At 47.5% G+C, this 14,183-nt stretch overlaps 1 protein-coding gene and 1 long non-coding RNA gene across 4 annotated transcripts in view; one reads left to right on the top strand and one right to left on the bottom strand.

Moving 5' to 3' along the window:
* GALNT10 (polypeptide N-acetylgalactosaminyltransferase 10) overlaps positions 1-14,183 on the bottom strand; it is a 326,091-nt gene that overhangs the window by 4,415 nt on the left and 307,493 nt on the right. For all 3 annotated transcript variants that reach the window (XM_063811602.1, XM_063811603.1, XM_016954094.4), the window contains 4 exons: positions 12,345-12,452; positions 6,779-7,000; positions 3,548-3,664; positions 622-771 (listed from right to left, as the gene is read on the bottom strand). In XM_063811602.1, coding sequence (XP_063667672.1) covers positions 622-771; positions 3,548-3,664; positions 6,779-7,000; positions 12,345-12,452 — 597 coding nt within the window. The remainder of the gene's footprint in view (positions 1-621; positions 772-3,547; positions 3,665-6,778; positions 7,001-12,344; positions 12,453-14,183) is intronic.
* Positions 1-14,183, top strand: part of LOC134810120 (uncharacterized) — a 56,071-nt gene that overhangs the window by 29,314 nt on the left and 12,574 nt on the right. The gene's annotated exons all lie outside the window — the stretch shown is intronic.

Here is a 14,183-nt window from a genome sequence, read left to right as displayed (position 1 = left end):
TAGACACTGCCCACGTCCTGTCAAACCTCACTGGTCCTTATCGTGTGTGTGTGTGTGTGTGTGTGTGTGTGTGTGTGTATGTGCTTTTCTTTTATCTTTTTTTTATTTTTTAAATTTTCTTGAGACAGGTTCTCACTCTATCACCCAGGCTGGAGTGTAGTGGCACAATCTTGGCTCACTGCAACCTCTGCCTCTCAGGTTCAAGTGCTTCTCCTGCCTCGGCCTCCCGAGTAGCTGGGAGTACAGGCATGAGCCACCATGCCTGGCTGATTTTTGTATGGAGACGGGGTTTCACCATGTTGGCCAGGCTAGTCTCGAACTCCTGACCTCAGGTGATCCACCCACCTCAGCCTCCCAAAGTGCTGGGATTACAGGCATGAGCCACTGTGCCCGGCTGCACTTTTCTTTTTAAATGGAATCAGTTGCCAACATTTAAGACTTGAGGATTTCACAGTGAAGTCTAGATTTCTGACTACTCTTGAATGACTACAAAATCCGGCATGGTAGGTTTGTGGCACAAATGAATAAGTGGATGGGCTCTGTTGAAAGAAGGGGTGAGGCACTGTATTGCCTTAAAAAAAAATTAAGCAGGTGCCCTGCTCCCCGCGCATCCCATCTTACTTTGCGGTATTTCCACAGCTGGTTGCCCTTCATGCTGTGGCAGTCATAGAGCGTGACAGGGCTGGTGTGGGAAATGGCATCAAAGCAGAACTTCTTGGTGTGCTGGGGGTCTCCAGGCCGGATGTCCTCTCTCCAGGTGAAGGTGAATACCTGTGCACAGGGGCATCATAAATAGGGATAGCAAAGCCAAGGACTTTCTTTTTTTCTCCATTTTTTTAAATTATGGAAAAATTTAAACTCAGAGGTCCAAATAATAATATATTAACCTGTTCTAACCACCTAGCTTTAAAAGTTACTAACTTGGCCGGGTGCGGTGGCTCACCCAGCAGTTTGGGAGGCCAAGGTGGGTGGATCACTTTGAGGCCAGGAGCTTGAGAACAGGCTGGCTAATGTGGTGAAACCCCGTCTCTACTAAAAATACAAAAATTAGCTGGGTGTGGTGGCGTATGCCTGTAATTCCACCTACTCGGGAGGCTGAGGCAATGAGAATCACTTGAGCCCAGGAGGCAGACGTTGCAGTGAGCCGAGATTGCACCACTGCCCTCCAGCATGGGGGACAGAGTGAGACTCTGTCTCAAAAAAAAAATAAGTTACCAACTCAAGGCCAATGTTGTTGCAGCTCTACTTCCACCCCTATCCTTACCCTCACAGTATTTTGAAGCAAATCTCAGCTATCATATCATGTCAGGTATAAACACTTCAGTAAGTGCCATTATAACATCTAAAAGTAGTTACTACAAGGTCCAAAATGTCATCAAATATCCACAGTTCAAGTGTTCTTGGGATTCTTTTTTTTGTTTGTTTTTTGAGACGGAGCTTCACTCTTGTTGTCCATGCTGGAGTGCAATGGTGCAATCTTGGCTCACTGCAACCTCCACCTCCTGGGTTCAACCAATTCTCCTGCCTCAGCTTCCCAAGTAGCTGGGATTACAGGTGTGTGCCACCACGCCTGGCTAATTTTGTAGTTTTAGTAGAGAAGGGGTTTCACCACGTTGGTCAGGCTGGTCTTGGACTCCTAACCTCAGGTGATCTGCCAACCTTGGCCTCCCAAACTGCTGGGATTACAGGCGTGAGCCACCGTGCCGGCTCAGGATTCTTATCAATTTCTTTTCACAGTTAGTCTGAGTCAAGATCCATTTGGTTGATAACCTTTGTTTCTTTTCAGTAGATTTACTGAATAATAACTGGCATACAATAAACTGCACACATTTAAAGTGTACAATTTGATACATCTTGACATACGTTTACACCGAGAAACCATCATCATAATCAAGGTAATGAACATACCATCACCCTGCATAAGTGTCCTCATGCTCCTCTGTAATCTCCTCCTCCTGTCCCCACCAACCCCCATGTCCTTAGGTCAGCCACTGATCTGCTTTCTGTTTCTAGAGATTAGTTTGCAATTTCTAGAATTTTCTATAAAGGAATCATACAGTATGTATTCTCTTTTGTGTCATTTCTTTCACTCAACATAATTTTGTTGAGAATCATCTATGTCCTAACAGCATTTATCAATAATTCATTGCTTGTTATTGCTGAATTTGCACTCCAGTTCCTTGTTACAGGACATCTTGGTGGTTTCCAGTTTTTGGCTATTACAAATAAAGCTGCTATGAACATTTGTGTACAAGTCTTTGTATGGACACATGTTTTCTTTCTCTTGGATAAATACCTAGGAGTGGGATGACTGGTTCAATGGTCAACTTTCTAAGAAACTGCCACAGTTTCCCAAAGTGGCTCTGCCATTTACACTGCCACCAGCAGCATACAGGTCCAGTTCATCCACATCTTTGCCAATCTTCAGTGTGGTCAGTCTTTTTAATAGGTGTGTGCTGGAATTTCCTTGTAATTGCAATTTCTATTTCTCTATTAACTAATGAAATTCAGCATTTTAAATATGTTTATTTGCCATTCATATACTTTTTTTGGTAAAGTATCTGCCCGCTTTAAAATTAAAAAAATTATTGACTTTTGAGAGTTTGAGAGGATACAAGTCATTTCATTTATATATTCTAGATACAAGTCCTTTATCAGATATATGCTTTACAAACATTTTCTTCCCATCTGTGGATTGCTTTTTATTCATTTTGAATTAGTCCAGTTTTTCAATTTTTTCTTTTATGGATTGTGTTTTTGTTGTTGTATCTAAAATATAATTGTTTATCCCAATGTCACTCCACCCAGGCTGCAGTGCATGGCACAATCACTGTAACCTCGAACACCTGGCTTCAAGCAAGCCTCCCCTAAGCTTCCCACACTGTTGGGATTGCAGGCATGAGCCCACTATTGTCTGAGCAGTGGCTCTTCCTGCAGGCTGGCTTACCCTCTGCATCCCACCCATCCTGCAGGTGAGGCTGACCATGCCCCTAGGCTCCAAGAGTCAAGGTAATGAACATACCCATCACCTCTCAAAAGTGACGGCTCTGTCCTCATCAATATGAGGACTTCCTCACCTCCTGCATAATCAGCTCAGGGACACAATTCATGGGAGCCCCAGGGCTTTTCCAGAACTCTTGGAAGGGGCATGCCTATCCATGGGGCTGCTGATGGCCACATCTGCTACTATATAGGAAGGGCCAGGTTGAGAATGAGGCCCGCAGAGAGGGAAGCACTGTCTTGAGAGATCCAGCAACATCATCAAGGCTTTTCAGGGACATGAGACAATAACGCACTTTTTGTTGAAGGCCATTTGGGCTGAGTGTCCATCATTTGTAACCAAAATGGTCCAGACTGATGGTTTTATTGCAATGTGAAGGAATCCCCTTTCCACGGTGTTCAGGAAGATCTTAAAACTCATCCCCGGGGCTGACTCTTGTCATTCATCACTGACCCATGCCTCTCCCTCCCAGCTGGCCGTGTCAGCACCCCAGGCTGCAGATGTTTCAGAGAACCTGGCTGCCAGTCCCTGAGGGGCGGCCCTTACCTGCACGTTGTTCCAGGCAGCCTCCCCACGGCCCCGGACGCAGCCCTCTAGCCTTAGTGGGGAGCCCAAGGCCCCGTGCTTTGTGTCTGCACACAGCCCTGTGCCCACATTTCGGATCTGAAAGGGAAAGAGGGAAGAAGTGGACCACTGAGGTGCCTTAAGGTGCCCACTGGGTCCCTGCCAGGTGAAAGGGGAAACCAAGGGGGAGACATTAGCTGGATTAACCTTCAAATCGTCTTGATAAAGCTTGCCCTGGGCTGTTGGAAGTACCTTGAGCCTCTCAATGAAGGAAGACTCAGTCCACAGAATGTAATCCTTAAAGCACTGCTGTGTTTAGAGTATGCAGAGTCCTGGGTTGGTGGTGGGGGAGTGGAGGTGAGGAGTTGGTAAAGGACTCCCTGGCCCTACTCCTGGAGAAACTGAACCGACAGGTCCAGGAACCAGATTTTACCCCCATTCCAGGTGACTCAGGTGCAGGTGGTCCAGGGACCATACCTTGAAAGCGCCTAGAAAAGGACATGAAACCTTTGCTGTATGTCATGGACTGTCTCTGTCCCTTAGGACAGGTGAATGGCAAGAGGTGGCAGGAGGCCCCCTCACCCCCTGCTGAGATCCAAAGAACAATAGTTGCCTCTTCCCCTTCAACCATGAAGACGGGTGTGGTGGGAAGAGCACTGGGCTAGGAGTCTGAAGCCCTAGGCTGCTCACTTGCTTAGCCAACAAATACTGATTGGGCACTTACTGTGGGCAGGCCGTTGTGCTAGGTGCATAGCGTCACATCATATAGTTCCAACCTTACAGATATCCATCCTACTTTATCTGAGGGATAGGGGGCTGTGGTGGCTATGAAAATGCACCACCCAATTTCCTGTTGCAGAGAGTCTCATTGCACCCAGATCCTGTATTCTGAATCCACCACTGTGTCCACCCATGGATGGATCCCAGCCAATGGGTGAGGCAGACCCACTCTTGCGAGATGTTGAACTCCTCTGGCTGGTGATTTGGCTTGGGGACTCTTCATCAACCTGGCCAAAGCTTCCTTACAGCTTTACTGCAGTCTGGACTCTTCCTATCCCGGCTCTCCTTCCTTCCCTCAACCCTTCACAGATGTAAGACCACTGTTGTGGTCTCATGGCTCTCCTAGTCTCCCCAGGTGTCTTCATTTTTCCTCTCAAGTGTTTTAACCATAAATCTCTTGCGTGTCTAATCCCACTGTGGCATCTGCTTCTTGGAGGACTTGAACTAACACAAGTGAGGAAGCCAACAAACTAGTAAAGAGCCAAAGAGCCTCATGAGGGAAGTCCACACAGCAGTGCTCCTGCAAACTGGAGGTGATGTTGGGGTAGGCTAGCCAGGCAGCTGAGCCAGGCAAGGGCTCTGTGACTGCTGTGTGAATTTGAGCAAATCACACCTGGTGTTCCTGCCAGCCCACCATGCCTCTCCCCTTCCTCTGGTAACACCACCCTGACTTTCCATGGGGCTACTGCTCCTCACGCGCCCTGTGGCCAGCCGTAGTGTCCATCCTACCCTTGCTTTTCATCTTCCCCGATGGCCCCAGTGATGGGTGCAGGATCCAAGAATAAGACTTGATTCCTGCACCTTTACTGGTATACTGGGAAAGAGGCATATACTTTCTGCTGGGTTGGCCAAGCAGTAGGGGTTGGTCAGCCTAAAGCTTCTGGAAGCCATTTTGATACCTTCAGCATGAGGCCAACACAAAAGGAACATGAATTCAGCAGGAGAAGAAGAGACTGACATCATTTGAAGCCCTGGATCCAGGTTGTCTTAAGCCATAGCTACCCCAGGCTCATATGTGAGTCAAACACAATATATTCCCCCCATTTTTTTTTACTTTAAATTGGTCTTCTGAAAGAGCCCCAACTCTTATGCTCCCCTTTTCCAAGCTCCAACCTATCCATCAATGAATGGGTAGGTCCTCTCAGCTCAGAGACCCAGGATCCCATGGTGGCATGCTCGTCTGCTTGCAAAGACTGGTCTGCCTTGGCCAGCATGGGCCTCACGGGCCGCACCATGCGCAGTTCACAGGTCCCCATGCTCAGGAGAGCCTGGCTTGATTTAAAGCTCTGCTGCCACTGTCTTGAAATTCTGAATAATTTTATCTTTGAACTGTTTTGTAAGTGAAATCTGATGGGACAGTGGAGCGTGTGCATGAGCAGAGAAGCATGCTGTTCCTCTCTGCCCTGTCTGCATGCAGCATGTGCGAAGACACTGAATAAATAGGGGCGCTGGGGGTCCCAGAGGCCCTGCTTTCCCTTCAAACCGGAACTCGCTCTGGGTGTGCTAAGAAGGGCAACAGCATCCTAAGAAGCAGGAACGACCAACAAGTCCTGTCATGTTCTTTCTTACTTGCGTTACTGCCCCGTGTTAGCCAAGAACTTATGAAGGAAAGGGAAAGATAGGGCAACCCTTAGTTCCTTTTCTTTTTCGAGGCAGGGTCTTGCTCTGTCACCAGGCTGGAGTGCAGTGGCACGAGCACAGCTCACTGGAACCTCGACCTCCTGGGCTCAAGCAGTTCTCCTGCCTCAGCCTCCCAAGTTGCTGCAACTACAGGCACGTACCATCACGCCTGGCTAATTTTTTTTTTTTTTTTTTTTTGTAGAGACAGGGTCTTCCTATGTTTCCCATAGGAAAATGTTGTCAAACTCCTGAGCTCAAGTCATCCTCCTGCTTTGGCCTCCCAAAGTGCTAGGATTACAGGCCTGAGCCACTGTGCCTGGCTCCTTAGTTCCTTTGCCTTCCAGCCCTTTCTTACTCATCAGTAAATGGAAGGTAGAGAGTGTTGGAAGAATATGCACATTATCAAGAAGTGAAGTAAAAAGCTGAGTTTGTTGTGTGCCATGTTTAGATTGTTCTGGTGAGAAATACTTATGCATGCAGCAGGTGGGAAATACAGATCATGTCATTTCACCTATTCTGAACATGAGTTACATGCTGTTAATCTGCATTTTAAATTGTCACTGCATAATATAAAGATGAAAGGTAAAATTCATGCTAATAACTTACAGTTTTAATTTTTCTACACTGAGAACACTAACTAACAAGTAAAAATACACCATGACAAGGCTAGAGAGAGACCAGGAAAGAAAGGAAACAATTTTATATTCATGCCTTTCCTCCCTACACTGACTTTCTACCTTTTGAACATGGGATCTGCATTTGCATTTTGCACACCCATTAAATTATGGAGCCAGCCCTGCCCTCCAGACTCACCTCCCCCCAAGCTGCAGCCGGGGGCTCCACGGGTGGGTAGAATTTGGGCAGGTCCCAGGCTATCTTCGTCATAAACCACTTGAAACTCTTGCAGTTAAGGGAGCTGCGGAGCTTTTTCTGGACTGCGACATCCCCAGCGGAGAGGTGGCGGTATTCAGGCCGGCGCTGGTAAATGTACTCTGCGTACTCATCCATCCACACTTCGGCCACCCGCTTAAGGTTCTATGGGACAAGAAGCAGTGGAGGGGTCAGTCTTTCCAAGAAGCCAAAGCCAGGCAGTGGGGTGAAAAGGGTCCTGGCAGGTCGAGGTCAACCCTTCTTATTTTATGTTGCATCAAAAATCCCAGCCCCACCGTGAGTTTAGGCCTTCTGTGTTTCTATTTATCATTATGCATGTTTTAAGGGCTTCACAGCTTATAGTTGGCCCATAGGCTGCTGTTGTTTTGCCTGCCCATCTTCCATCCCATCTTCTTCTAGCGATAGCCCCCACTGATTTTCCTCTGGGGAGCCACCCTGTCTCCCTGTCAGCTCATGTGGCAGGAGGAAAGGCATGGACCCAGCCTGGCTAATGTGAATACAGGCGCCCCCGGTGCAGGGGCTGGTGAAACAGCAGACCCATTCCCTAAGCCCCACCAATCACAACCAACAGGCATCAGCCTTGGGATTTTTGCAGGAACTATTGGAAGAATCGTTCTGTTTCTGCTTGGATTGCTGGGTAAGACAGGATGCCAGCCAGAGCTGCTGGGCCATATGGCCTCCAAGGAGAGACAAGGAGAGCCTGTCCAAGGATGAAATCAACCCAGAATGAAGCAGAGCGGAGGGCTGGATCCAGGAATGCATTCCGCCTTTTAACACCAGAATCCAGCCATGTCTGAAGCTAGAGCTACCTTGGACTTTCCAGTTACAGAAGCCTGTATATTCTTTCTTCGCTAAGCCAATTTGATTTGGCTTTTTGCCATTTTCAACTGAGAGTTTTGACCAAGTTATGTGATAAAGGCAAATTATAATTTGAAACCAAAAGGTGTAATTCCATCAGCAGCTGGAATTTCTAATAATCCTTTGAGGTGCAAAGGTTGCTGCTACTTTCATCATGAAGCACAAAGATAATCAGTTTTAAAAAATGACAGCCACATGATTGGCAAGCAGAGGCAGCAGGTGAGGAAAGTGTTTGTGAGTAGACTTGGGGACAGAGGAAGAGGGAATTCTTACGTATGTGATGAAAATTCCTGATTCCATCTGCAGTGTAGACCCCACCCAGTGAGAATTTCTGATATGTGATATATCTGAGAGCAAAACTTCAGGGTTCAGGGGAAATTCTCTGCTCCAAAACATCTTTCTTCAACCCCTGGCTGTTGTCCCCCCACCCCAATTTTAACTCTTCGGTTTTACCTCCTTCGTAAGTTTTTTCCCTATTGCAATCTAAAATTTCCTCTGAAAGGTTAAAGGGGAGTTAGCAGTTTAAGCTGTTATCAGTCATTTGCACCTCAGTGTGAAGGATTGCTCTAGGAGCAGAAGGTCAGACAGGGGTCCCAAATGTTTAAATGTCTTCTATAAAGAGCCGGATAGTAAATACTTAGGCGTTGCAGACCATATGGTCTCACCTCTGATGTAGCTATAAAGCAGCCATAGACACCATATAAATGGTGTGGCTGGGTTCCAGTAAAACTTATGGATACTGAAATTTGATTTTCATGTATCACAAAATATTCTTCTTTTGATTCCCATTCCCTGTAATGATTTAAAAATGTAAAAACCATTCTTAGGTCACAGGCCATACAAAAACAGGCTGCTGACTCTGGAGTAATGGAGAAGGAAGCCAACATGAGGGAGGCCCCCGCACTGGAGACAAAATTCACCAGTTCCCCCATTTTGCTGGCTCTGAGTTGGGGACCAGGAAACAGCTGAATTTCCTTGTTGCTACCTAGTTCTTCCTGAGTGCTGAAGAGTCTACAGTGGGTTAGAAAACAGCTCAGGAACAGTGTTTATCCCCACCAGGCCCCTGCACAGAAAAGGCTGTGTTTAATTTAAAACCGTGCTAGAGGAAGTTGAAGGCCTAACAGAGACTGTCTACATGAACACTCTGAAACACAATATTTCCTCTGCTTTTTCCAGTATGTCCACCAGGCTCTTTTGGCTCACTGTCTAACCTGCTCGAGTCACAGAGGTAATGAGGGTAGTTTCACTCCAACTGAAAACAAGTCTGGACACTCTGACCATGGCCAGACTGGTTAAGAATGATACTGAAATTTACCAGTGTCATTCTTAAAGGATTGAATAACATCATATTTTAATTCTAATTATAATTACCATTTTAATTAATATTGCATAATTGTATCTTCCAGACACAGCTTGAAAAGCTCTTTCTCCAAGATTTTGAACTTGTTTGCTACAGTTCACTGTTTGCACCAAAGGAAATGACTTTACACTTATTTCTCTCACATCTCCCCTTGTTAGAGACATAAAAAGGACCTTGGGATTTCAGTGGGCTTCGGGCTCCTCATACCTCTACTCTCAACACCTTCCTACTTCCGAGTCCCAGTCCCGTCTGAGGCCCAACTGTACTTCTTGTGCTTGGATTACAGAGATTTGCCTGGATCCTTGGAGTAAGTCTCCATTTTTGTTTCACCAAGTTTGAGTAGTTTCTGTTATTGCCTTCCCTAAGATCCTTTTTCCAGAGGCAAAGATAAGAAAGATTTCAGCAAGTTTAGTAAACAATGTAAGACTGGCTACTTGTTCCTGAGGCAGGCAAGCTGGTGGACAGCTCATCCTTCCTGAACTGCTTCTACCTCAAGGCTGTCTGGCTGTTTGTCCTTCCGGAGTCCGTACAATCTCAGTTTCTCTCTCTATCTGGCTCTCTCGGAGCTATTAGGACAACTCTCAATCTATCAAAATGATCATCTAGGGGACAATGCTCTAGAAGGCTTAGGATGTGGTTGTTAAAACACTGAGCACTTTTTTTTCCCCCTTTTTTCCCCCCAAGATGGAGTCTTGCTCTGTCGCTCAGGCTGGAGTACAGTGGCTCAGTCTCGGCTCACTGCAACTTCCGCCTCCCGGGTTCAAGCCATTCTCCTGCCTCAGCCTCCCTAGTAGCTGGTATTACAGGCACACACCACCACGCCTAGGCTAATTTTTGTATTTTTAGTAGAGATGGGGTTTTGCCATGTTGACCAGGCTGGTCTTGAACTCCTGACCTCAGGTGATCCACCCGCCTTGGCCTCCCAAACTGCTGGGATTACAGGCATGAGCCACCACGCCCGGCCCACTGAACAAATATTTTAAATGTGGTCTGCAAGTAATTGAGGGTTGTTAGTCACCATAATAAAAGGCCGCACCTGATTCAGGCATCTCTGTGGTTCTGCGAACCTACACATAATCAGACCTGATGGATCACAGAGTCCCTGGGGAAGAAGCCATGAGGCACCACTCAGATTGTTAAGTGGCTTAAAGCCAAACACAGGACGCTGCTTCAGTACAGATGGGTAAAAGAGAAATAACGTTAAAATGCCTAAACACAGAATTTAGATAAGACTTTTAAATACATGTTCCAGTCTTTATTGTTAATATTGATGCTAACACTAATAATAGCAGTCACTGTTTAAGGAACAATTGCTATGTGCCAGGTACCTGTCAGACCTACACGGGTTTGAATTCTGGCACTAGTTACTTAATGTTTCCATCGCCAACATCACGTTTCATGTTCCCCATCCCTAAAATGGGGTTAAAAACAAGTGAGAATTAAGTGAGATAAGTAAAATGCTTTGCATGCCTGGCTCGAAGGGAATTTTTATAAGTGTTACTACAGTTAGCTCTTATCCACTGAATTAATCTATAATAATGGTTCTATAACAAGCAGGAGGCGGTAATGTCTCTTTATCAGGTGGGCCTTTAAAAAAAAAAAAACAACAGCAACAACAACAACAACAAACTTTCTTTGAGACATGGTCTCGTTTTGTCACCCAGGCTGGAGTGCAGTGGCACACACAACTCACTGCAGCCTCGACCTCCCTGGCCCAAGTGATCTTCCCACCTCAGCTTCCTGAGTAGCTGGGACTACAGGCACACACCACTGCGCCCGGCTATTTTTATTTTTAGGTGAGCCTTATCAACAACAGCTCTGCAGAGGAAAAGAATGCTTTAGGGTTGCTCCTGGTCTGGAGTTGGAGTGTCCCCATGGTCCCTTGTAGCCGGAAGAGTCGCAGTCTTGGGCGTACCGAGAGAGCGTGCGCTTTTCCTGCCTGGCACCCTCCTCAGGGATCGCCAAATGGCCTTTCAGAAGAACGCGATTCCTGCTTCAAGGGACTGAACCTAGAACCTACCCCCCGCCCGTGTCGGATGGGGCTGTGGGCAGCGCGGATGGCTGGTGAGGGCGTCGTTAGGCTCTGCTACCACTGGAGGGCACTGCCGGCTCTCCTTTCCCTCCACGCGGCCCCTGACACTTCCCGGAGCTCAGCTCCCACCCACTGATGGCTCTCAGGGAGACGCGCGGCCTCTTTGAGCCTCTCGGCTTTCCTTGTAAGTCACAGGACAACGCTCTTCTAGGTCCCGGGGGCTGCAATTCTACACGTCAAGGTTGTCAAGTGGAGGAGGAGGCAGCGCCCTGGACAGGAGGCAGTGCGGTCTAATGCCAACCCGGCCAGCACCGGGGTCTCCTGGCCGGGGCGGGGCTCACAGGCTCCCCGGAGGGAAAGCTGTGCGGGGGTCCTTTCCAGCTTCCCCGCAAGGCTCTTTCTATCCTCTGGGGACCCTCCCTCCTCTTCATTTTTCTTTTGTGGTCACCTGGATTTATTTATTTTTTTCCGAATACATTTAATATCAAAACCAAAAACAAACTCTGGCTAACAGATTTCCATTTGCAGCCAGTGGCCAATTTAATTGAAGCAATGATTGATAGAAACCATTTTAAGGCAATGAAACAGTTTGACATGCAGAGGTTTTGGCAGTAAGAGTAGACAGGGGGTGAGGAGAAGAGAAAGACACTGACATTTATGAAGCCCACTTCCCCTCCAGAAACTTAGTACGCAAGCTTTCCCAAACACACCACACCACACCACCTGTATTAATATTTATCTAACATGTTTTTTTACATCACCTCTGGTCTAACTTTGCACCTACTTTAGCTGTATGCTAAGTAATAATATCTGTGAAATTACAGGTTAGCTACACGAATACACATTAATTTAGAATCCACATTAACTTAAACACATGAACAAGAAAACATTCCTGTGTTTGCTGCCTAAGATCGTCTCCTCTGTCACACTTTGGGAAACAGTATCACCTCCTTAATTCTCCTGGCAATGCTGGGAGTTGGAAAGAATTAGCTCTCTTTAAACAAAGGAGGAAACACAGGTTCAGAGGACTTAAGCAACCCTCCCCAGGTCACCATAGCAATGAATGGTTAAGTAGGGATTTAAGGGAGTTCTTTTAAATCAGATTTCACCTGGAGAATGGGAGGCACGTCCTCAAACCCAGAGATCACATAACACAGTCTAGGGCCCCAGGGTGCCTCAGTGCAGCTGATGGTCCTAGGCCAACCCCTTCTACCCCCCAAGGAAAGCCACCACCTTACCCGGGCCAGGCTGACTCCGGCCGGGACCTTGTAGGGCACATACTTCCTGTAGATATGGCCCACCCTGGAGCAGGGGATGTCCTCCATGCGGCCCCCACACATCCACACCTGCATGGCAAGAAGGAAGAGAGAGGATGACGTTTCTGCTTCCAGTTCACCATCCCGCCAGGCCAGCATCCCTTAGTGCACTCAGCAAAAGCATCAGCCTGGATTGTCTGCTGAAGCCTGGATCACAGACCTAATGACATGGGAAAACACAGTAATATAATAACAGCGGTAAAAACAGCTGACAGCACTGAGTGCTTACCATTGCCACACACTATGCTAAGATGGTCACATGCACAACCACACTTAAGCCCCATCAGAAAACCTATAAAGTAGGTAGTAACATTTTACAGATGCTGAAATGGAGGCTCAGAGAAGCTAAGAAATGTGACTAAGGTCACAGAGTAAGTGGTGGAGCCAAAATTTAAACCCTATTTTAGCTGACTTCAGAGTCTGAGCTCTAATCCACTATGGAGTGCTGTGTTGAGAATTCTAGGGTGGCATCGGGGGATCAGTGGGAAAGACCATGGTGATCACAAAGTGACATCAGCCACAGCATAAGTAGTCAAGGTAGCACACAGGTTCCATAGATTTACTGTCACATATTTATTTTCCTCCTGGATCTATGAGCCTCTCGCTGGGTCTCCCTGAGCAGTTCCGTCAGCCTCCCTGCCCTGCCTTCTCTGAGTCTGGCTTGCTAGGCTGTGCAGCTGGGTCTTGCTGCAGTGTGGGATCTGATGGTTCTCTTTGCCTCCCTCTCCCAGGGAGGAGTATTTGACATCACAGAGAACTCCTGAGTTTGCCCACTGGTCTGATAGCAACTTGGGAATGTGAACATGTACAGCCAATACTGACTCATACCCACTGAGGGGCCCAGCCTACACAGACCCTCCTTGGGAGGCCTGGGTTTGAATCCTGGCTCAGCCACTTACCCACTTGATGACTTTGGCCCACACAGACCCTCCTTGGCAGGCCTGGGTTTGAATCCTGGCTCAGCCACTTACCCACTTTATGACTTTGATTAAGGTACTTAACTTCTCTGAGACTCAGTTTCCTGTAAAGAAATAGAGGAGGCAGGACCGGAAGATGAGATATTGTGTGTAAAAGCGTTTAGCACAAGATCTGGTGCATACTCAGGACACAGCAGTGAATCAGTCAGCCGAGGCCCCAGCCTCCGAAGTGGCCTCACAATCCCTGCCTCCTCGTATTTGTGCCCCTGTGTAGATGCCTCCCAGTGAGTCACATGAGGACTGACCTGTGTAACCCACAGGATACTGCAGAAATGACGGTCATAAAGATGCCATGGCTTCCACCTTTCTCTGTGGGACCGCTGGCTTTGGAGGAGCCAGCTGCCATGTTTGAGGACACCCCAGCCATGCTGTGGAGAGGTCCATGCGGTGAGAGCTGAGGCCTCCTGCCCACAGCACTAATTTGCCAGCCAGGTCAGTGAGCCACCGAGAAGCAGAGGTGGTGGTCACAGTCAAGCCTGCACATGACTGCGGCCCTGGCTCATGGCCTGACTATTCTCCTATGCGAGACCCAAGGTGGCGCTATCAAACCAAGCCACTCCCAAATCCCTGGCCTAGGGAAGCGCTGTCATCATAACTGTGTATTGTGTTAAGATGGATTCTGGGGGTAATTTTTCCTGGCATAGGTAACTAACATGGGAGATGGTTTCAGGTGGCGATGGCAGAGCAGGGCCATTGCATAGATTCATTGTGGGGGTGTATGGGATGTGAGAGATGCTACTTTATGCTCCCCAGTCAGGGAAAGCCTCACTTCAGAAGGGATGTT

This window comes from Pan troglodytes, chromosome 4 (assembly GCF_028858775.2).
Source record: "Pan troglodytes isolate AG18354 chromosome 4, NHGRI_mPanTro3-v2.0_pri, whole genome shotgun sequence".
Taxonomy (NCBI): domain Eukaryota; kingdom Metazoa; phylum Chordata; class Mammalia; order Primates; family Hominidae; genus Pan; species Pan troglodytes.
The sequence above is the reverse complement of the archived record's forward strand: the minus strand, read 5'-3'. Positions and strand labels throughout refer to the sequence as shown.